Consider the following 24,314-nt stretch of genomic DNA (forward strand, 5'->3'; position numbering starts at 1 on the left):
TTTCATACCCCCCCCCCCCCCCCCGAGCCAACCTTATTTTTTAATCTTTATTTTATGACATGGAATTAGAGTATTTTCCTATGCTTTGGACTAGATGTCCAGCATTAAATATTTCTGCATTTCTGTCTCTTTCTCAAAAGAAAAAAAAAGGGAAGAAATTGTGTGCAGTTTTCTGATCAATAAGCGGCTGTCTGTAAAGCTCAATGTTTTGCTCTGCATACACCCACTTGTCAGCTCAATGCTACTTCCAGGGTGAGACTGACTAGAAGCAGAGAAAAGATGATATAGTAGCTCAAGAACAGCTGAAGCATAAGAGATTACAGGGATTTGGGAGCTTAAACAAGTATTTACCAGTAAGTCCTTAGCTTATTTTTGATAGACTTTTGCAGTTAAATGTCTATTTCTTTTCCTCAGTAGAACTCCAGTCAACTTAACAAGTGGAGCTGTTTATAATGTATCAAGCAAAACTAGGAAAACACCACACAATTCAACTAATAAAAGTAAGTTCTGTTCCTAACCTGAAAGTAGGCCTCAGGATTTTTAGCTTGCAAGCCTGATACAAGATCTGGGCAACACGAGCTCTTTCCAATTCTTCTCCTCCAATCTGAAAACCAATTAACTGGAGTGTTACCACATATTTCTCAATGAAAAATAGATGTGATCAATGTCTACACAAACTGAAGAAAGGAGGAAAATAGTACTTGAAGCTTCCACCCCTTTAAAAAAAAATATTAAAACCCAGAAAGCCCCTATTTTAAACAACTTGTATCATATTCTGTAGTCTCAAGATCAAGTACAGTACTGATTCAAGATAATTTCAGATATACTTTTGTACAAAGAAATTGTGTTACCAACAGGTATATGGTAATCCAACAGCTAATGCTATTTTTCCTCATCAGATGACTCAATTGTAGTTTTAAGGGTCAGCAGACTTCGGTAACCAGGGACATTGAAGAAAAAAAGAAGTACATGTTTGTAAATGTCTACATTTATTAGAATCTTATATAACATTATCATATATGGGAACTGCCACATGAATTCATCAACTCAACATTTTTATTTAGAGATGGCCATAATATGCTTATTCTGCATTTCTGTCCATGAAAACCACAGGAGAAAAGAAAGAAATTGTAAGTAAAAAAAGGCAGGGTGAAAAGAGGGAAGGGAGAAGAAAAGTCTACAGTCAATAAGTATCTTTTCTACAGGTTTCAGAAGAAAACCTGAACCCAAACAACTGTTTCGGGTTTGTGTGGCGGGGTTTTGGTAGTGGGGGAGAGGCTGCAGAGGTGTCTCCTCTGAGAAGCTGCTAGAAGCTTCCCCGGCTCCAAGTTGGACCTGCCTCTGGCCAAGGCCAAGTCCATCAGCGACGGTGGTATTGCCTCTGGGATAACAGATTTAAGAGGGGGAAAAAACCTGCAGCAGGGGAGGAGATTGGAATGTGAGAGAAACCCCTGTGCAGACACCAAGGTCAGTGAAGAAGGACGGGAGGAGGTGCGACGGAGGAGGGGATGCCCCCGCAGCCCGTGGTGAGATGGCAAGCTGTCCCCCCCCAGCCCATGGAGGGAAGCAGGGGAGCAGATGCCCACCTGCAGCCTGAGGAGGACCCCACGCCGGAGCAGGTGGCTGTGCCTGAAGAAGGCCACAACTCTGTGGGAAGCCTGCGCTGGAGCAGTTGGTGCCTGAAGGACTGCAGTCTGCAGCAAGGACCCACTTTGGAGCAGTTTGTGAAGGACTGCAGCCCATGGGAGGGACTCGCGTTGGAGAAGTTCGAGCAGGACTGTCTCCCATGGGAGGGACCCCATGCTGGAGCAGGGGAAGAGTGAGGAGTCCTCCCCCTGAGGAGGAAGGAGCGACAGAGACAATGTTTGGCGAGCTGACCCCAACCCCCATCCCCTGTTCCCTTGCGCCGCCAGGGGGAGGAGGGAGAACCGGAGTGGAGTTGAGCTGGGAAGGAGGGAGGGGGTGGGGGAAGGTGTTTTAAGATTTGGTTTTATTTCTCATTATCCTACTCTGATTTGACTGGTAATAAATGAAACTAATTTCCCCAAGTCGAGTCTGTTTTGCCTGTGATGGTAATTGGTGAGTGATCTCTCCCTGTCTTTATCTCCACCCACGAGTCTTTTGTTATATTTTCTCTCCTCTGTCCAGCTGAGGAGGGGAGGGATAGAGTGGTTTTGGTGTTCCCCTGGCATCCAGCCAGGGTCAACCCACCACAGTAGCTCTGCTTCCAAATTTACCAGAACTTCAAATAAAATCTCAGTCACCTATACTGCCAATACAGCAAGTCACTCATGGAGAAGGCTGGGAAAAAAACAACTGCAGGATGAAAAAAGTAATATCGCTTTAAACAATTTTATTTTAATGGACCCTTTAAATGGATCTGCTTTAAAGTCACTCTCTTGTTAATATGGAGTTTCATAAATGAGCAGCATAAAACCTCACCTAATTTAAAATATAAATCTTAATATTTACAAGATCAGACATCATCATAGTCTTTTTACATACGCTTTTACAATGCATTCTTTTATTAGGAAGCATTTCTTCATCAAGAGGGTGGTCAAACACTGGAACAGGCTTTCTAGAGAGATGGTCAATGCCCCTGTCAGTGTTCAAGAGGCATTCAGACAATGCCCTTAACATGCTTTATCTTTTGGTCAGCCCTGAAATAGTCAGGCAGTTGGACTAGATGACTGTTGTAGGTCCCTTTCAACTGAAATAGTCTATCCTATCCTATCCTATCCTATCCTATCCTATCCTATCCTACCCTATCCTAATTATTTATAAGATGTAAAAGTCCTTCTCCTTTTCTTGTTCAAGATCACATCACCTGAAGAAGGCACTATCAGCCTCCTAAAAAGCTTGTTTTGTGCCTCTGTAATGTTTTCCTATAACCATTGTGTATGTTGACCTGCTGCCTTTCTTGATTTTTTTCCTGTCAACACCACAGTCTATTAAGCATCAGCAAGGCTATATTTATTTCTTGAGAATCTGGGTGGACATCAGTAAGCTCATGTGGAAGCCAGCTGAGAGAATTAACTGTTGGTTAGTTGTTCTTACTAGGGCTATCTTCTCATTCAAAAAGGGTTACAACTTGTTTTACCAAATACTGTTTTTGAAAACCCAGCTAGATAGATTGGTAAGTTAATAGTTCTAGGAAACTTTCAAGGATGGCTCAAACTCTTTTGCAGGACATACAGGGGGAAGAAATATTTTCTGTGAGTCAACCCAATGAGGTTCTGGGGGCAAGGCTGAGTTTTGAAGGTTAAGCAGAGTCAGTTGCTGTAGGAGTAGTACAGAAGGCCTTTGGATAATGGTTTTGAGAATGCTGAAGGTCACTCCCAGTAGCCACCTTCGGCCATACTGGGATCAGTTTATCCTTAACTATGATATTTTTCAGAGAAATTCACTTTGTACCCGCTCAAAGATGACTAGAAGCTGCCTAGTACCACACAAGAGCACTTGTGGAGAATGGGGGTATGCAAGCTTGGATTTGGCAATTCACTAAACTTCCCACTAATCTGGGAGCCTGGGCAGAGTGAATTTGAATCTGCATGTGAAACCCCATTGTAGCCATTTCCCCTGGTGGGACAAATTGTGTGAGAACACTCCTCTCCACATCTACTTTAAGTGGAGAGAGATGGGTAGAGCAACCACCAAGTGAACTATTTGAGTGGTATTAAAACAGAATTATACCTGGATTTAGATGAACGAATGACTGAAAATAAAGGTTATCTGTCTTTTTTCTACAACCACCCATTGCTTAGTTAAGAAAGCACTTAAGAGTTTGCCTTAGCCTCCTCTTCTGCAGGTTTAACAAGCCCAGCTCCTCCAGCCTAGAAACATCTCTGATAACATGAATGCTGAATCACAGGCTACCTACCTTAATGGCAAGTTTACAGAAAGACCTTGAAGGAACAAAGACATTTTGTCAGTAAAGTAGGCCTGTTGGAACCCTGGAAATCCAGCATGTAAGCTGCCTGTGAGTTTCTTAATCCACTGCAAGTTTGGAGTAATTGAAAACATGAGTAATTTTTCTTTTTACAAAAGGCAATAGTTTTTCCTTTTCCCCTAAATGACATTTCAAAAATTAAAGAGTGTGCAACATTGTTATTTATTCCTATAAAACTACTTAGGAAATATTGATTTATTATAAAGAAATTAAAGAGCTATCTGTGACAACACTGCAGTTAGAAGAACATTTTTCTGTCTAGAATTCTTATACCACATAAACTTCCAAATTAGGTAAATGACAAGATCCATGGAAATTAATCTAGTCAAACTCTGTCACTCACAATGGGGATGGGGCCAGCTTGGATTAGTTTCTCAGACCATGTCCAGATGAGTTCTGCATATTCAAGGGTGGAGATCTCAGTCTTTATGTTAGCATAGTCTAAGTACAGTTAGCAGCACAGATAAACAGAAGACACTACATCTTTACTCTCTCTTTTATTAAAACCCATTACAAGATCAAAGGTGTCACGAAAAAATAGAAACTTACAAACTGTGTGAATAGTTTTAATGTACTCATAAAAAGACATTAAATGGAAAATGACTAAGATTCTGTACTATATCTACAATATAATGCATCGGCTTTATTCTGAAAATATTGTTGTCATTTTTGAGTAAATAAAAAGCCTAGCATTATGCACATTCACATGTATTTACCACTTATTTAAAGCAAAAACTTCGCATATATTTTTTCCAGAGAAATTAGTTCATCCCCATTTTTAAAAGTCTAATAAGAAAACATTCAACACTCTCACTGGAATTACTGTGAGCTGATGTTTCTTTTGTAAAAAATTATGCTATGGACATCAACAAACAGTCTTACAGAGAGTTATACAGCCATACTAAACAAGCTTCTAGGTTATGCTGCATGAGACCTTCTGGATTTGCAAAAAATTTTGACAATAATGGCAACTCTTCAGCTGAAGCTTAAGCATTTCATACTTTGGATTAAAATGCTGTAACCTTTGAAGAACAAATACCCAGTGTTACACACCTGAAAACATTCTTAACCAAATGGTAATACTCTAAAGGTTAACGCAACTTCAAATTGAAGCTGAAATGCCTATATCTTCACTATCCCCTGGTAAAATTATACTGCTTAGAATGCAATGTGACACACAGAAAATTAATCTTTTTATGTATTTACTCTGGGTATTTTCTTGCAGACACTGTATTATGAAGCATCTGATCCTACAAAATGATACCCACAATGGGACTTGTGTTTAGATGGCCTTCTTGAGGTAAGCACTTTGCATTGTAAGATCTGTTGTAAAGTAACAACCACACAGGAAACGAGAGGAATCCTGTTACTGGCTTACCCATTCATCTGAATTTCCCTACTCAACAACATAACAGCATAGTGTTATGGGTTTGTGTGGCGTGTTTTTTTGGTAGCGGGGGAGGGGGCCGCAGGGGTGGCTCCTCTGAGAAGCTGCCAGAAGCTTCCCCAGCTCCAAGTTGGACCTGCCGCAGGCCAAGGCTGAGCCCACTAGTGACAGTGGTAGTGCCTCTGGGAGAACAGATTTTAGAGGGCAAAGCTGCAGTGGGGGAGGGGAGTGGGATGTGAGAGAAACCCCTCTGCAGACACCAAGGTCAGAGAAGAAGGAGGGGAGGAGGTGCGATGGAGGATGGGATGCCCCTGCAGCCCGTGGTGAGACGGCAGGCTGTTCCCCTCAGCCCATGGAGGGGAGTGGGGGAGCAGATGCCCACCTGCAGCCTGGGGAAGGAGCCCACGCTGGAGCAGGGGGATAACCCTGAAGATGGCCGTGACTCCATGGGAAAGCCTGCACTGGAGCAGTCTGTGACTGAAGGACTGCAGAGCGTGGAAAGGACCCACACTGGAGCAGTTCATGAAGAATGGCAGCCTGTGGGAAGGACTCACATTGGAGAAGTTCGTGGAAGACTGACTCCTGTGGGAGGGACCCCATGCCAGAGCAGGGAACGAGTGAGGAGTCCTCCTCCCCCTGAGGAGGAAGGAGCGGCAGAGACAAGGTGTGGTGAGCTGACCCCAGCCCCCATCCCCTGTTCCCCTGCACTGCTGGGGGGAGGAGGGAGAGAGAATCGGGAGTGGGGTTGAGCTGGGAAGGAGGGACGGGTGGGGGGAAGGTGTTCTAGGGTTTGGCTTTACTTCCTAATATCCTTGTTTTGATTTGATTGGTAGTAAATTAAATTGATTTTGTTTCTTCCCCAAGTTGAGCCTGTCTCATGCTCATGACCATAAGTGGTCAGTGATCCCTCCCTGCCCTTGTCTCGACCCACAAGCCTGCCTTTATATTTCTCCTCATCCCACTGTGGCTGGTGGGGGAGGAGTGAGGGAGCGGCTGCGTGGTGCTTTGTCACCGGCTGGGCTGAAACCATGACACATAGTCAAAGGAGACAAGTTCATTTGAAAAATAAAGTAATTTTTTCAAGCAGATATTTAAACATTGTCTGTTAACTTATTTCTGATAGTTGATGTATTCAATTATTGTTTGACTTTACGAAGTAGGAACTGGTTATCAGTGTTAGATTAAGCACTGTTAACTCACTTATAAAAATGGCAAGGTGGAAAGATTTGAAAGTCTCCGCAGCACTTCTTTATTTTAAACAAAACAAAATGAAAGAAGATAACAATTCTGTTGAGTGATAGAAAATAAGATTGTCCATTAAATACCCATTCTCTCATCATCATTGTTTACTAAGATTTCTGTTTGATGATTTGTATAATTATCAAAATGTGTGTAAGAAGATCACAGTTCTTTGTAGATTTTCTTATTACTGTGCATCTTAAAACTCCTGGGATAACTTTAGTAAATAATAAGCATCAAATTTAATTCCCAGTTTCAACACAGGCCTCTGTTGATCAACTGCACCGGTGCTAGCACTGAGTTACCATTTACAAATCAATGGAAACACCCATGACCAAAGCAAAGTAAACTAAACAGTGGAAAACAAGTTTAACATCTTCTATAACTCAAACTATCCAGAGAACTAGTAGGAATCCACTTCAAGAAATCTGCCAAAGGCTTTTATATCTTTTATGCTAACAAAACCACAATGCATTTCTAAAGTTTTGCTTCAATATTAGTACTTAGTTGTACATTACATTAAAGTCAGCGTACAGCATTTGCCATTTTACTGTAACCTCTGGAAACTCACAATTATATTGCATCATATGAGAGTTGTGAACCCTGTGTAATCCCCATTAAAACTACTGAATGCCACAGAGTGGAACTCTCATGTTGTATAGGAGGTTAAGAGGCAGTAGACATACTGGGAGTCCAGCCCATTTGATAAGCCCGTTCCAATGTCCTCTTGCAATCCTGCAGCACAGTACTGAAGGTTATATGCGGATACTGCTGCACTAGCTGCTCTACTGTGGCTTCATTCACCTGCAATCAAAGAAAAGAATCTGTGATGTGCAAAAAGTGAATAAAAAGGGCAACATTATGCAAGCTAAATGAATGATCGAACTTTGGACTCCTGGGAGAACTTGCAGGATTGGGCTCTTCACTGATACTATAGGTCTGGGTGCATTTAACACAAAACAAATATACAGAACGTAATGTTCTGTTAGAGAATAAAAAACCCCAAAATACACCTTGATTTTATTGTAAAGGGAGAAGTTTTAATAACATTCTGGTAAATACTGTTTGATTATTTTAGATTGAAAGCAAACAGGAAAGACAAATAGTCTCCATTTGAAAACAGCTTTGTTTAGAGAACTGCAACAACGTTTAACAATCTATTAAACTGCTTTCATTCCATGCTTGACTATGTTGGCCACTCATAGTGCCCCAAACCTAATTATTCAAAGAAACGCCATCCTGTTTAACAACGTGCTGCCCAGAGTAACAGATTTTTATCTTGAAATAGAAGCAGATGTATTCAAACTTGCTCAAGCAGACATACGTTTGAAATGCAGGATTTTCTTGGCTTTGGAAAATGAAACTTGATTACATTTATTAATTAATTTATGGCACAGTTATGATACTTTTATACATACTAAGCAGTAACTCCACAATTAACCTTACTGAAATGAACTTCCACTGTATGGTAGCTATCAATGTGGTTGCAATGAAAAATAAGAAATAACATGACTAAACACAGGAAAAAGAATGAAAATTATTCTGTATTGCAGGTAGATCAATTTACCAATCTACCAATTATTAATATAAGTCAACTTTTCCAAAGGTTAAAAGTCCTGCATGTCTTCACATACATCACTGGCAGAAATTTTTATTTTAGCCTTTTGGTGTGAGGCTAACACTGCACAAAGGGTGTTGCGGGCAGAAATGGTAGGATCAATAATGAAAACATACAAGCTTGTCGGGTCTGGGATGTCCCTCCTAAATCTTAGACATCAAAGGTAGCACCTTTATTCCTGATTAGACAAAGCAATCAGAGAAGCCTAGCTAAACCTAACACCTTTACAATGGCAGCGCTGTGAGGGGATTAATTTGTCAATTACTTTTAAGATGATTGCAGTTCATATCACAGAAGTAGACAGCTTTCTTCAGCCTTTAGATAAATAAAAGATTAACCTAAGAACCATAACTTCTACGTAGGTCTCTTTGAAATCTTTGCTGAACACTTGGGTATTTTAAAATGCATTGACACTACATTTAAATACTGAACCACCTAGATTAGTAAGATGTACAACTGATATCATCGTTTGCCTTTTCCCCCACAGTGTTCCACATTCAAGGCCAAAAGTGAAAAAACAGACTAAAATGTTTAACACCATTACAAAGATACATCTTGGGAATAATATTTTGAAGCACAGTGACCACAGTATCTAATAATATTTTTGTCCTTAAAAGATAACAAGGAGCGCATCCTTCTGAACAGTGACTGCACCCAATGACAAGGATAAATGAAAGGTTTAATATCCAGTTCTTCTACTTTGATAATAGAAACACTCAATCTTTATTGGAAGTTTCATCTAGCTGAGACTGACTTGGACAGAAAACTGGTTTAACTTCCCTTCATAGCACAAACTGTACTCTTTTGGCAAATTACTACGTTACAGTAACATCTTCCAATGCTGAAAAGCAAGAAGTGACTTTTAATATATCAAAATGAAATCAGAGATAGCACAAGTCCTCCAAAATATTTGATATTTATAGCTGAATACATACTTTCAAACTGTCTGCAACACTTCATAGAAATACTGCTTGGAAGGGAAGAATCCCCTAAAGTAGCAGTATTTGCTACTTTTTGCTATTCAGAAATAGTCAAAAGCCTCTTTTCTTTACACTTGTAGTGCACACAGCCATGGCAAAATCTATCATACTACCACAAACTTCTCTTAATGGTTAACTCAGACACAACGAAAATGCTTACCACAGACAGCTGCTCATTCTGCTCTTTCATAATGGGAAACTTAAAGAAGAGATATTGTTTATCTATCTGCAAATATTACTAGAGATTATAATGATTTGACACATACCCATTGGGCTTTATTTGTTAGAATAGCTTTAGAGACAATATCATAAGCAGATTTTCTGTTACAGGGAACAAATAATAAGGCAAATTTGTTACAAAGATCATGTTCAAACACAGGAAGATAGGTGATGATCTCCATGTTCTCATGGACATGACCTCCATGCCCTGGTGTCTGACTTAGGACTGAACACATTTACAGAAGCTACAGTCTAGCTAGATAAAAGCTAATGTATTTACTACAAGTCTAACTTAAGTGAAATAGCATGGCCCATGATACTCATGAAGAGAGATGATGTTACAATGGTATCTTTTAGTCTTAAAACCTATGAAGAAATCTATGGTAAACCTTCTAGCACTAGCCATGTGTCCTACGTTTCTTCTGATACAATTATTACTGGATAAAACAATATTTAATAAAATTGTTACCAACTGCTATTACTACTTTACTAAACAGGATAAGGAAACTTTTGGTATTGAGTGCCATATACAGTTACAAAATAAACATGAACATGCAGAAGGCAGGTAAAGTCATTGCAGAAGTGACACTCACAATATCAGCTATTTTATGAACAAAATCTAAATAGTAGAAGGTTTTCTGCACTTTTGCTGGAGTGTTAAATGAGCATTTTAAATTATTAATTTGATCCTAGACAGTAACTTGAGTGGTATTAAACAGAAAAGTAACAACAACAACAAATCCTATGTACACATTTGGAATCTTAACAGTTACAGAAAGAAATTACTCTGAGTTTAAAAAATTGAGTTTACTCTCATGACAGAGGAAAAAACTATCCTACCAAGCTTCATGATAAATGGTCAAATACATGTAACTTTTAACTAAGTGTAAATATTTTTAATCCTAAGAAAGTAACAGCAAATAGTTAAGAATCATGATAGACAAAATAAATTCAATGTAAGATTACACAACAGAAGAGGGAGAAAAAGGATCCTACTTGGCAGTGGGACAACCTACATGGATCCCAGCATGAGAAACAAATGTGGATAGTTAAGCCACAAATGATCCCCTTTCAGAAGACTTTGAAAGCTTTTCTTTTACCATGAGAAAAGTCAGGCCAATCACTAAAACAGTGTAAAATTTTTAGTATTTTAAACTTTCTGTAGTATTGGACTAAAACTGCGCTACCTAAATCATAGGAAAATTGTGAAATCAAAATTTTGTTCTTTGTTAATGAATGAGATAAGGAATATCTAAGTCAGCTCCATTAGTATCCTTGTCATCAGTTCCCCTATGGTAGGATTAAGATAAAAAGAAGCCTTATACCTAACCATTAGAACACAAGCTTCTGTCTGTTTGTTAAGATGCAGTCTGGCTGGTAATAAAACGAAAGTACTGAATGCTATTCCCAAAATACATTAATTACATAAACGGAGCAATTTTCCCTTCTGAGCTTTAACAGTCTTGTTCAATGAATGAAAACTAAAAATCTTCACATCTTAATATGCTTTAAAAGTTGTATTTTTTCTTCCACAGAACTTTCATTAATCTTCATCTTTTATGTTGTCAAAAGGAAGACTACTGTCTGAAGATAAACTAGTTATATTATCTAATACATAATCTTTTATTTGAATTTGAATAGCCCTTCAATTATGTTTTAACACATAATGAAAGAATGGAGTCCTTATCATTAAGAGTCAAAGTAATAGGTTTGTGTGAATCCTGGTCATCAAACAGAAAAAATAAAACAACAACAAATATTGGTTTGAAGCTCATTTTTTCTTATTCCAGGCCAAAGAATAGATTCAAAAAACAAAGGAGAAGATGGGTTACAGAAACTGGCAGGACCAAGTGATATCATCTTTTAACTCAATTAGAGCAGTTATTTAAAGGTCACAATTTTGAGTAGCCTACTTCCCAGTTGAATATACTTGACTTTGTGACAAATGTTATCTGAGGTGGAACCGCCTTAATTTCTTTTTCTGATGATAGTGTGGTTGTGCAGAGATATTCAAATATTATCTGCACTAGAGAAAAAGCATACTTCCTCATGTGACAGTTAGGAATTCACCTGGGAAAGAAGAACACGAATACCCATGTAGTTCATGTGAAGTGGAAGAACATTCACAAAACGGTTTTAGGAGTGCTTCTTTGGAGGACTTTAATCTCACTTTGGTAGGTATACACATAATATGGGTGAAATGTTGAGAAAAATGGCAAATCAGTGTTCAAAACTCTTTCTCTCCTTTAGGTAAAATGATCTACCTACAATAGAAAGCTTGAAAAACCTGTCCGGTCTGTAAATATTTTTCCCAGAATAAACTAACTGGCATTTATGAGCTGATTCTTCAGGTTCAGGATAAACTGAAACTACAGTTTTCAATTTTTAAGCTACTCTCCGAAAAATATTCACTCAGATTTTTGATCTGGTATGCTAGGCTTAGTCATCTGGTCTGGTTGCCAGTATTTACTGATTTAGTACACCCGTTGTATCTGCCACAGACCACCATGAGTAACTTCTAGATTCTAAAATTCAGGAATTTCTGAAGATATCAACAGATTCCAAAGGGCTAGGATCTGTTTTTCTTTACCTTTTGCTTCCATTATGTTCCTAGGAGAGATCTTACTAAATTCAAGGGAGTCAAGTTTTCCTAATCCTGTTGAGATAAATTAGGGATAACAATTGAAACCATCAGGCAAACTAGACGTTTCTTTTTAATAAGACTGATAGTTTTATTCACAAATAAGGAACAGAAACAGAGGTTTAAGGACTTTTCCTAAACAGAACCTTCCTACTTTTAGTTAACTTGCCTTTAGTTGATATCATGTCCAGGAGATCTTCTCTTAGATTTGAATACCAAGTGGCACATAAGGGGCTTTAAAAAGCTTTGGTTTTAAACGGAGAGAACTCCTTCACTCTTTCTAAGAAGAGCTGTAAGACTGCCTACTGATCTCAAAAACTCCTGCTATAGGTGTATCAAGGGCAGTCTTAGAATGCAGTTCTGATTCTAAAGCTACTAAAATGTCCCAAGAATGTCTGTGTTGTGTCATTTAGAGCAATACTGAAAAGGGAGAGTAGAGTCATCACCTGAACTGCAAGTTTTATGCTGCTCTACACAGTGAAGAAGCATTCACTGTTAATCTAGAAGTTTTCCTATGTAAGGAAAAGCTTCAAGGTAGCATCCAATTCACTTGATAATTGAAAAGAAAAAGTTATCTTCATTCCAAGTTTGTAACTGAAATCAATAAGCAGCCATATAATCAAAAAAACCCAAGCCCCCCCAAACCTAGGCTCACATGCAAAAACCCCACACTTGAAAAACTGAATTAGTACGAAGGTGCAGTATTAGAACTTCTTAGCAAAACTTGCCGATGCTCCTCAGTGGTTCATAACATCACACGGGGTGGCCTGCTGAAATAACTTTTGCATGGTATCTAAGCTAGCCCTTGGAACAGGCACGTGGCTAGTTGATTTTGGAGAGTGCTGACATCATGGGCACTTTCCTTCTGAGGACAATACAGGTAGGTATCTTCAGTTACACAACTTTATAGGCCAGTCATTAATAAAAAATAACAGACTAAGTTATAACACAGTTGGTCTGCAATATCTGCATAGAAAAGCATTAATAATATATGGAACTGCTAGCTGAATTTTAGAAACCTAGTACTTGTGAAGAATTTTAGGGAAATGTTAGCAGGTGAAAAGTAACATTCACACCAAAGATTTTAAGGGCTACCATACAAATGATGTCTGATAAGAAAGGTTAACAGGGCACAAGTATTATCATTACACCTGTACAACAAAACCAACTTTATGCAAAAGAAATGCAAATTGATTTGTTCTGAAAGGGCTTTCATATCTTGTTATTGACATTTTTGCTTATGCAGTGGTACTGTGGCATTAGGGGTACTGAAATTTGTGTGCATTTCTGTCTCAGTATACAGACAGCAGTATTACGTGAAAGCCAAATTTGTATGTAGTGGACAAAGAAATGACTCTATAGTCATTGTGTGTATGCATAATGATGGATTTAGCACACATTTTATGTTCCACTTTCTCTAATGTTTTAACAATAAAATCCAAAATATACACACTTGGAGTTATTAAGAAACACATTTTCATACATACTTTCTCTTCTCTAAGCTGTAGTTCGCTTCATCCAGTCAGTGTCTTATAAAAAGTGCACTTTGTTTGTTTTTTTTTCTGCTAATACTTGAATGAATTATATTCTCAGGTGGCCCAATTATAACTGTTGCCTGTAGCCATAACAAAATTAAAGATTTCTGGAAACGTTTTGTGTGAAGTGCACTTGATCAGCTAAGGCAGACATATTCCACAGAGTTTCAGTGACTGCCCTCATGCCCAGGGGCAGAACCTTTGTTTAGGACTTTAATAAAATAACAGCACTGCCAGTATTAGCACAATATCCTATAGTCCAAATAAAGTCCCTTACAATTTCAGCAAAGAATGTAAGAATGCGTTTTGACTTAACAGATGCTGTTATTTACAAAAAAAAAAAAAAAAAAGCATACATGCACACACATACAAACTCTGTATTGTGGACTCATAAATAATGAAATTGATGAATATAGTCTGACGTACTATTATTATCAGCATGACATTTGACAACTTAATTGTGTTAAATCCTCACAATTAATTTCCCACTAACATTTGGAAAGGGCAAGGAGCACGTAAACTGAAATATCTGTAATCTTTTCTGCCATGTGAAGTGAAATAAACAGAATACACAAACCTTCTAATATTCAATGGTAGCACTTCTGGAAGGATTTCAGAAAATGTAGCAAGGTTGCTTGTGGAGTATAGCCCCTTCACAGTTCTTTGCTTAAATCTCAACCGAAAAGTAGAGTCCTAGAGGGATGAAATTCATTGTTGTGGTTGTTTACACAGGTGAATTCTATTGCCTCAAACTGCCAGTCCTTGCACAATTGCTGCAGTCACTGCATTGCTGCAAACTAACAAAATAATCCATTTCAGGTTTCTGTGAGTTTACATAGTTTTCTAGCAGAGCCATCATTTCAGGGCTTGCTGTTCTAATCATTACTGCCGACGCAATATTGAACATTAAAATTGTATAAGTCATAAAAGTTTTCATTCTCAATTCTCTTTGCTTATTGTGAGGGTTTACTTTCCTATTAAATCAGAAGACCATTCTGAAGGAGCCTTTTAGTTTGATTGGTTGGTTGGTTTGCTAATTCTGTTCATTTCAATCAGATTAGTTTCTAGACTCCACCAATACAAGATCTGAAGGTAAAAATATTACCAGTATCATAAGCATTTCAAATTTATGATAAAACTATGTGTTGCTTTGTTTTGACTTATAAAAATTGGCGTTAATGAAGACCCATATGCAGTGAAATGACAGTGTTTACTTATATAGTGATAAATAATCTTTCAGATTACTTTCTGCCTGTTGAATTTATATTTTGAGTATTTGAATATTTTCCCTCCTATTCTTCTACATTAACAATAATTTGAGCACATTATTGTAATACTTGTCAAAATGATGGCATGTAGAACTAACAGAGAAAACAAAAGTTGCCAGCTTGCGAAAATGACTGGAAGTTCCAAGGTACAATGCTTCTAAAAAATTTATCTTTTTTTTGATCATAAAAATGCTGACTACTTCACATTGCATTTTTCCATAATAGTTTGCCTTATCCTGATTTTGAAACATTGATCAGTACCTGAGGGTCCATCTTTCTATTACAGTATAACATGGTCAGGTGGTTGCTTTTTAAAAACAAGGACAGATTCATTAACTCAGTAAGATTCCATCTTCAGCCTACTGCCAAGGATTTGTTGCTGAACTATCAACCTGGAAGATAAAAATCTTTTGGTAAAGAAACAGTTAAACTAGTAGTACAAGAAGTTTGATTTGTATAAAGAATCCTTTTTTTATATTTTAGCAGATGCTTTCGTTCACACACGTAATGGATCTGTTATCCTAGTTAGCTAGGGAAAAAAGAAGTATTGTTCAGTCTTTTAAAATTGTATTGAAAACCAAAGTGAAATAAACGCTATTTTTCTTTTGTTGTGGCTTAGCAATGATAACTGTAGTTTCTTTCTAATGGGATTCACAGATTTTATGAATCTAAATTCTTCATTATTCATAGAGAGACGTATCAATCACAGCTCCTACGTTATATATATAAAACTTTAAAAAATACAGTGCATCCTTTTTAATATGCGGCAACTTAACTTGAACAAATTATAGTGATTTAAGAGAAAGTAAGTGCCATAGACTTTTTCTTAAATGGAAGGATTGGATATTTTCAGTCCTCTTCAATATCACAAAACCATAATTTCAAATTTCTAAATGAACCCCTTAAAATATAAAAGAAGAAATGGTAGCAATTTGTCAGGTTTTTTGATCAGGCTAATGATAGTTAGCATTTTCTGAAGGTGGAAGGCAAATTGCTGAGACAATTACATTAAAACAAGACATGGCTCTGTACTCTTGCTGTTCTACTGTTGATTAAGAACAGTTCAGCTCAAAAATGTATTTGAAATTTGAAGATGTATCTCTAGAACCTAAGAGCTTATCCTTTTTCATCTACTTGAGTTACAGGCTATCTATGTAAATTAAAAGTTTGTGGATGAAAGGTAAAAATGTTCCCAGTCATGCTTATGCATATGCATATATATAAAATGTGGAAAACTCTTTTTGCCCTGAGTTGGTAAATTTTTTCACAAGATGGCATTTCCTCATATACAACAGGAGCTGCATCCCAGTTAGACTAATGATTTGCAGTTTGCACAGGATATATATTTACAAACATTTCTAAAACAGATTTTATAGAAGGATAAAGTGATAAATTATTTTAAAAATCTACTGATTTTCTAAAAATCTTATTCTTACTTAAGATGTAAATGATTTCTTAGTGGACCATTTTTATTTTTAGGGGTCATCTATCTTCCTTCCTCTCTCTGGTAATATAAAAGAGTTTGTCTTTTTGTCAGTTGTACTGACCATCAATTTTTGTGCTCTAACACCTCACTAAAACTGTAACAGGAACTACATGCTACAATTCACCCGAGAAAGTCATCTGGAATAAGTTACAAGCTTTCAGAAGTATTTTCATGAAAAGCAACCTGAATTTCTCAAAAAAAAAAAAAAAAAAAAAAAAAAAGGCAAGGAATAAAGGCCATGATGATTTATTAACTGAAGTTGTGTATCCACTCACAGCCAACTTTGTCAGACTCACTTAATTTCATTCACACATAGCTGTGAATGTGGAATTTTGTAGCCTCTGTTTTTCAGTGTCATTTTTCTGCACATTTTCCCAAAAAATGTCTCCTGCATTTACGTGGTAGCACTGCTGATAACCATTGCAAATAGCACCACAGCTATAGGAAAAGGGTTGTGAAATATGAAAATCTGTGTGACAAAAGTTGCAAACTCCTCTGGAAGATTATTCTGACACATTGTTCAACCAGCCAAGCTATCAGCCAGAAAAACAGATCAAATTTTTAGCCACTATTTCCTAGGTGATATGCAGCCATTTTCCACAAGGGTGAGTATTTCAAACTGCGATTATTTAAAGTTGTTTGGGTTGTTGTGAAAGCACAATAAAGAAAGGCTACAAAGACATCTTTAAAATGAGTTCTAGCAATAAATAGCATAGAGTTTAAAAAGCATCACCCTCTTTCTCTGATTTATTTTGGAAATATGAAATACAAAATATTTAGAAATAATTAAGTAACGACAATCAGTAAGTATGACCTAGATCAGTTTAGGGTAGGAATGTACAGAATTGTGTTCAGAAAAAGAAGATTGAAATGTGGATTTGAATCTGTGAATCTGATGTAGGCATCTTTTTATGCCCTTAGGATGCAAGTACAGCTCTTAGGAATCCTGATGTCAGTGTTTGTGGGAGAAAAGAAAGTACCCCATAACTGCCCACATCTCTCTCAAAGTATTTATAGGAAAGGACGAATTATACTTTAAAAAATATACTTTCCTAAGCTGTGATAAAAAAAATACAGAGCTACAATTAGAATTTGGTTTGGAGAATGGATCTTCATGTCCCCTTTCTGCTGTAAAGGGACTGAACTGAGGTGAAATACCCCCTGGTTCTGGAGACAACTCTCTGCCTTAGTATTTACTGAGGTGACAGATCAGACCTTCAGTGTATCCTGGCAGTACACAAATCAGCTACAGGCTCCCACACACCCACATCAAGTCCCAAAACACAACCTTGGGCTGCAGCCCACAACAGCACAGCACTCCTCTATGCAGAGAAACTGGGAGTTTGTGGTTTTCCTGTGCTGTCAGAGCATCGGGAAGAGGCGATACGAGGGAATGAAACCTGGCTCACTGCCCCTGGGAGTGGGGCACAGCACGAATGTAGGTGGTAACACCAGAATGCAAAACAGAAATACTCTATCTTTTATACCTTTTCCAATTACAACCCCCTAAAATGTCCTGCTTGGGCCTTAAATAACTACCGATTTTATCTCATACTGCTTTCAAAAGAAATGGAGACTCAGAATGGCAACATTTACTGAAATACGTGACTTGTGCAGTCCCAAGTGCTCTCAGGTGCCTGTACAGACCCACGCATACGTATGCACACAAATACGTATTTGCACACAAGTTGATACCCTGTACCATGAGAAAGATCAGAAGGGAGAAGGGTCCTAGCTACTTCCAAGTAAATGTTGATGTTTGTATGCAGGCAACTGGAGAATTTAATTGTTCAAAATATAGGCACTTAAAAACATTTGGGGTCTACTTTCTGAACACCTAAATACTTTCGGAGGACTGGGTCACAGTCTCTCAGAAGCCTATCTGACACAGAAAACTAATGGTATGTGTCTCGCTGTACCTATGCTGTGCAATGCAGGACCCTGTAGAGATCAAGCTAGCATTTCCTGAGCTACTCATGGAGATGGAAGCAGTTAAGTTATAATACCACATCTATCAGATGGTATCTCATGAGCCTTGCTGAGTGCTAACTGTCCTGGATGAGGTGCTGTACTTTGGCAGTTAAGCTGCTATTGGAATTTATGCCCATGTGTCCACACTGCCCTGCACCTTTCCAGTAGTACCAGTTTGTTCAGAGCTCCCTCCAGGCCTCAGACAGCACTGCTGTGTAGCGCAGGGAAAGCTGAATTTGCCTAAAGTCATGGAGATGCTGAGGAAAATTAGAAAAAAAAGAAGAGATATTTGCTCAGTAACCTTGTCCCTAATATTTTTACATTGAAAAGAATATTTAGATTTTGTGTATCTAAGCATAAACATGTTTTCTAAACCAAAATTCTACTATGGATAGTTCTGAAAGACTTTCAGCATTTAGTAATCTTTGACTTTTTTCTGTATGTGATTCGTGAATAGCGATTACATTGCTATTTGGCAACACTTAAATGTTGAAAAATTAGTGTTAAAATGCTTACTAGAAAACTTCCAGCTTAAATATATGCCCTTATTATGATGATCTCATGGTAAAGTCAGCATTTTTTATGAGACTTCTCAACATAATGACATTTGTTTTAAGGCAAAGACCATATTGCTCCTGTGGTGTGCATGTTAGATGGTAGGAAACATGATAAAAAGAAAGGTCATGGCAACAGCAGTTTGATGAAAAATGAATAATTTGATTATTGTCATGGTGTGGATCAATAATGCTCTGCATCTACTGAAGCACATTGCCTGGAGGCACTCAGATAATCAATGGCATAAAACAGAGCCTGCCTTTACCCAGGCTTGCAGCCTCTCTGATCTTTCTTGGGAGGACCCTTGACGCCTCTAATTTATGTCAACTGCATATCAAAGAAATTCCAAAGAGCCTGGGTCATAAAGAGTATTTTAGTGGTAACCATTTGAAGTCTACTTACATATGTTCCTTATGTAACTGTTTAAGTACTTCCCCTCCAATGCCTGGGAATTCCTAGACATGCATAAATGCTACCTGGTACTAGCATAACAGTCAGTACCTTAGAAAAGGAAAGCAGGTTAGAAGAAGCAAATCTTCTAACCCTCTCTTCACTGCAAGCTGACAAGAGTCCAAAGACAAGAATTTCAGTCAATGCGGCATGTAAACAAACCCCTCTGCACCACCCAAGAATTCTCTTTAATGATGTGCTGGACACTGACATTTTTAATTTAATAGAGCAGCCACTGGAAAAAATTAGTTCTGCATGATATTGGGGAGAGACAGTTGAAGACATGATTTTGTTCAGTAATTTCTCTGTTCATTTGCAGTGGAAAAAGGGAGCTGGCATCTTCTAGCTGCCAAAACCTCTTAAGTCAAGGGTACTTACTTCATTCTGTCTGTGGAGCTATTTTTCCCATCAAGGCTTTGCAAACAAGAAAATAATTCTCAGTGATAGTCCTGCTACTGTAGTGTTTGCTGTAACAGCATTTAATAATTTCTTAACAACTTTTAGCTGCCATACTTTGAATACTTGTATACATGCACACATGCACACGTGCACGCACACACACACACATACACACACACACTTGCAGGCACACAGTCAACATTGCTTTTCTATCTTCCCTGAAGCTTTCTCAAAAAATACTTCTTTTTTCCTTTTAGCAGTTGACATTCATAACACAAAAGATGGTGTATAATCCTTTGTAAAGAACTAGGAAAGCATTAACCAGCAATTAGAGGAATACAGACTGTAGTACCTACAGTTTAACTGATAAGGTCGTAAAACTTGTTTTCAGCATCAAGATCATGGACTTTCTATAGCAGCTGAAGACAGGATAGAATTATTGCACTTATTAGATCCTTGGTGGTTGTTCAACATTAGCTAAATCCACAAAATAAATATATGTGTAAAATTGATCAGATGATTCAGGGTCAGATCTAATTCCCAAGGTCAAGTAACCCTTTGAACATTCTTTAAGTACCTAATCTTAGCACAGCCCATCACAGAGACTCATGCGCTCTTTTTGTCTATTGGCTCTTACAAAATACTAATGTTTAGGAGATTAAGTGGAGTCAGCTTTAATAGACAGAGCAATTCTTCCAAAGTGCTTAACCTCCCCTCAAACTGTAAACTGTCTAAGGCTGGGTTTGCAAAATGCTATTCCTAACTTTACAACTGACCTGGAAATTATAATTCCTTGCCAGTTGAAATACTAGGGTTTGTAACTGTCTTCTATAAAGCACTGCAAGGGATGCAAGGCAATGGTTTTGAGCATGAAGTTTCTTAGACTAAAAACCTGTGTTTCCACAGGCTGTGTCCAATCAAAAATTCATAAGCCTGACAGACATGCTTATGATGGGCATCACCAGCTGGACGTTTCGTTCATGATGGCTGGAAAAGAAACAATCTTGCAGGTATATTTGAAGATTTGAGATCAGAGACTCTGAACCTCCAATGACTTTGAGTTATTTCTGCTGTGTTCCCAGGCCTCTTGTTCCCTCTTCTCTCAACACAGACATGATTCCTGAAGTCTATATACAGGGTGAAGTGGAGCTGGACTGCCTTGTCCTCTTTTCTTCTAATGATAAAGTGCTAAAACTTACATTCTTAACATATTCCAGGTAGGAAAGCTAAATAATAAGAAATCCAGTACTTTTTTTCTTTTTTATTAGCATTATGGTTTCATCCAAATCCTTGTCCTTGTGTTTTCAAAACCATTATATATAAGCAAGAATACAGATGTATAGAAAATCACTCTCAAAGTAACACGGAAGTATTTTTATTATTCTTTTGTTTCTTTTTTCCTTTCTTTTTAAAAAACAATGTAGTCTGTCATAGTAATGACGTGACATACCAATCACTTTTAGCGAAAAATATTCAAAACCCTCAGAGGGCAGATTTTATATAAAACTTTTGTGAGCACCTCAGGCTGTGGGTGTATTTTGAAAATCTGTGTCTGCAAAAATTTATAATGTTATTTTTAGTTCTCTAGATACTTTTTTAGCTAAATATATGAAGACAGTACACTAAAAGAGTTACCACAGTAGTGAATACCAAACCTGTTTGTACAGAAAAACATAAATCTTCCCAACACTCCCTCCCTCACACATACATACACACTCACTCTCACACACACTCAGAAGCAAGCACCAGTTCAAGCAAATGCTCCTTACCTTATCGCATCTCATCAGCCCTAAATATCTGAGAGACTTGCTGCTTTGTGCAATTTGGGTGGCTCCATGGTCTGTGATTTCTTTGCACCATCCAACATCCACTGTCTCTACTGTCATGCTGTATCGTCCAATGGCTATCAGAGCTGTAAAGATATTTAAGGTATGAAATATATAGCTCATGGAGATGGTAAGCTTAGTTCTATGTACACATTAAATGATGTTGAAATTAAATTTTGAGAAGCAGTTGTCATGTACCTTATAAAAGATCTTGTATTTCAGCATTTTCAACTATGAAATAGCTGTTTCTTCAAATTAGGAATACACACATGTGCAAACACATACAAACACATAAATAAACAGATTTTCCTCTATATTCTTCTATCTATCAATCAAGATAAATAAGATTAGTTAGCAGAGGTATTCTATACAAATTCTTTTAATTACTTTTTTTGGAAGGATCAAGGATCAATTAATTCAAATTGAAATAACTATAGAATAAAAGCAATTCTACCTCACTCCTCAGAGAAAATAACTGATTTTATACTATTAACACTTTTTTTTCCAGCAAAATAATATTGCAAAGACAACACAGAGAATAACAGGACATTTGCTATGTCAATAAAATAAATGGGTTTAGAAAATCCTGCAGGTATCTTACATCATACATTTTAAAACTTTATTCTAAAATTGCATATGTTTCCCATTGTTCATATTGATAGTGTAGTAACGATATGTCTCACTTTCATATTTTCCTCATGAACACTTTTCCAATTAAAAAAAAATAATTAAAAAGGCCAGTAGGAATTAAAACAAAAACTTGAATCTTTATAAAAGGAAAGCAAAGAGGATCTGGAAGTTCTGAAAAGACTGAAAAATGGTAGGTAGGAGAAACCTTGAGACATCTGAACAGCCTGGAAGACTTTGTCATGACATGGTTAGTCTGGAATGACAGAAAGGATACAAATCACTAGCACCCTGGTCACCATGGGCTAGAATATTTTTCAGGAAATGCAGGCTTGGAAACTGTTAAGTCAAGTTCGGATTTATTAACAGAAATGAGCAACATCCTTCAGCAACTAAATCTCAGCTTAAGAAAAAAGTCCAAGGTTTCTGGTGTAGTCAGCCATCTGCATGTAGCCAAGGGTCGGCTGTTTACAGTTTTTAACTCGTTATAATGCAGTTGCTGAAAAGGAAGATGAATGAGTGACTTAGTCCAAATAATGCAAGTATCTTTAAAAGGATGATTCTTCAGCAGCTGTGGGCCAGCTCTGTTCATGCTACAGAACCTACTGTCTGAAAAAAAAAAAAGGAATTATGAAGAGCTGGTAGCTCTTGATATGCCAGATGTCAATCCTAGCTAATCAGAGTGTAACTGAGATCTAGAAGCAGCAAGAAAGAACTCACCTGACCTTGCAGTGGTTCTTCAAATACCTGCACTGATGGTAGACAGCAGCAAGGATAATTTGATAATTTATAAATAGTTGGGTAAACTTGATTTGCAAACAAAATCAGCCAAAAGAGGCCAAATACATTCTCAGAAGCTGTGGAAAGTGCAGTACATAATTTTTTTATTGCAGGAGTTCACCAAAAAGGGCACTGATAACTGAATTTTGTAACAGACATAATGAACTTAAGATACAATCATCTATGTAGTTTCATTATGGTTTCATTGATTTTTGTAGGACAATACCAACTCCCTGTTCTCTTCTCAGTACATCCCTAGAAAACAAGTCCTAGTTTTGCAAATAAGTAAATACATGTATAGCAGAACATAAACTTTGTACTTTTTTTAGCAGAGTCCCTTTAAAATACCACTTTAATAAAAATTATAGAGTCAGAAATTTCTGCATATGTTTTGCAATAACAAAACCTATAGCAATTATAGATTATTCTAACTCCACACAAAATGTTACAGACTTGTAGTAGTGCAGGAATACTTAAATCCTGCCATTACATTAGAATACTGTCAGTTAAATGAAATTTCAAATACTGTTTGTATGTGAATATTTTTGCTATTTTTTGTAAAGTTACAATCCTATTCTGTCATTTTCAATGCTTCATGTAAAACTGATAACAAGAAGCATATCAACAGAGAATACTTTTATGGGAGTGACATAAAAGATCATCAGATCACACTGGTGAAGAATTCTCCTACTAAAGGCTTTAAAGGAAATTAGAGATATAATTTCTGGGAGTTCCCTCACAAGACTTAGATTAGAGAGAAAGTAGCAGATGATGCTGTTGAAAGACCAAAAAAGGGTGTTATACTGTGTGCAGAATGCCCAAGACCAAAATATAATCTGAGCATCATTAGTCCAATAAGATGGCCTGAATGTGGCAAAAAGATGGCTTAAAGCATGAAATTTCATGCAGGCATCTTCACGTGCACATATGAAACAAACAGGAAGAATAAAAGATTCTGTCTTATTCATACACATCATTTTGTAACAGCTTATTAACAAAACCATTGTATAACAAAACATAATTTAAAATGTGTTAATTCATTGTTTGATACATTACTCTCTGTATTTTGGCATTTTTGGGGGTAAAGCATTAGGACCATAATTAAATCTCAGTTAAGTTTTATGGATTTTTTATATAAGAACAAAATATTTTTACCTGTTACATAATGGAAAAAAGGACTTAATAATTACTGAAATAATTACAATATAATTATCAAATAACAGAATTTTGCCTCTTTGCAAAACCAGCCTTCACTGCTTGTCTTCTGAACATTTCTACTTTAACCAGCCAATTGTTATCAGTGTTACTTCTTTGAAGTATTAAAAGAATGAAAAAGATCATCCCTGGGATTTGGAAAGCATAAGTAAGCTTCCATAAATCAAAG

At 37.2% G+C, this 24,314-nt stretch overlaps 1 protein-coding gene across 1 annotated transcript in view; it reads right to left on the bottom strand.

The window, feature by feature from the left end:
- Window positions 1–7,241: 7,241 nt before the first annotated feature.
- The window catches only part of FBXL17 (F-box and leucine-rich repeat protein 17), a gene marked incomplete at its 5' end in the record, with an annotated part of 274,656 nt that continues 257,583 nt past the window's right edge, over window positions 7,242–24,314 (bottom strand). Inside the window, 2 exons of the mRNA XM_010563602.1 lie at window positions 7,242–7,379; window positions 21,467–21,609. Of these exons, the coding sequence (XP_010561904.1) occupies window positions 7,242–7,379; window positions 21,467–21,609 (281 nt within the window). The remainder of the gene's footprint in view (window positions 7,380–21,466; window positions 21,610–24,314) is intronic.

The sequence above is a fragment of the Haliaeetus leucocephalus genome, unplaced genomic scaffold, assembly GCF_000737465.1.
Source record: "Haliaeetus leucocephalus isolate CR32 unplaced genomic scaffold, Haliaeetus_leucocephalus-4.0 Scaffold171, whole genome shotgun sequence".
Classification (NCBI taxonomy): Eukaryota; Metazoa; Chordata; class Aves; order Accipitriformes; family Accipitridae; genus Haliaeetus; species Haliaeetus leucocephalus.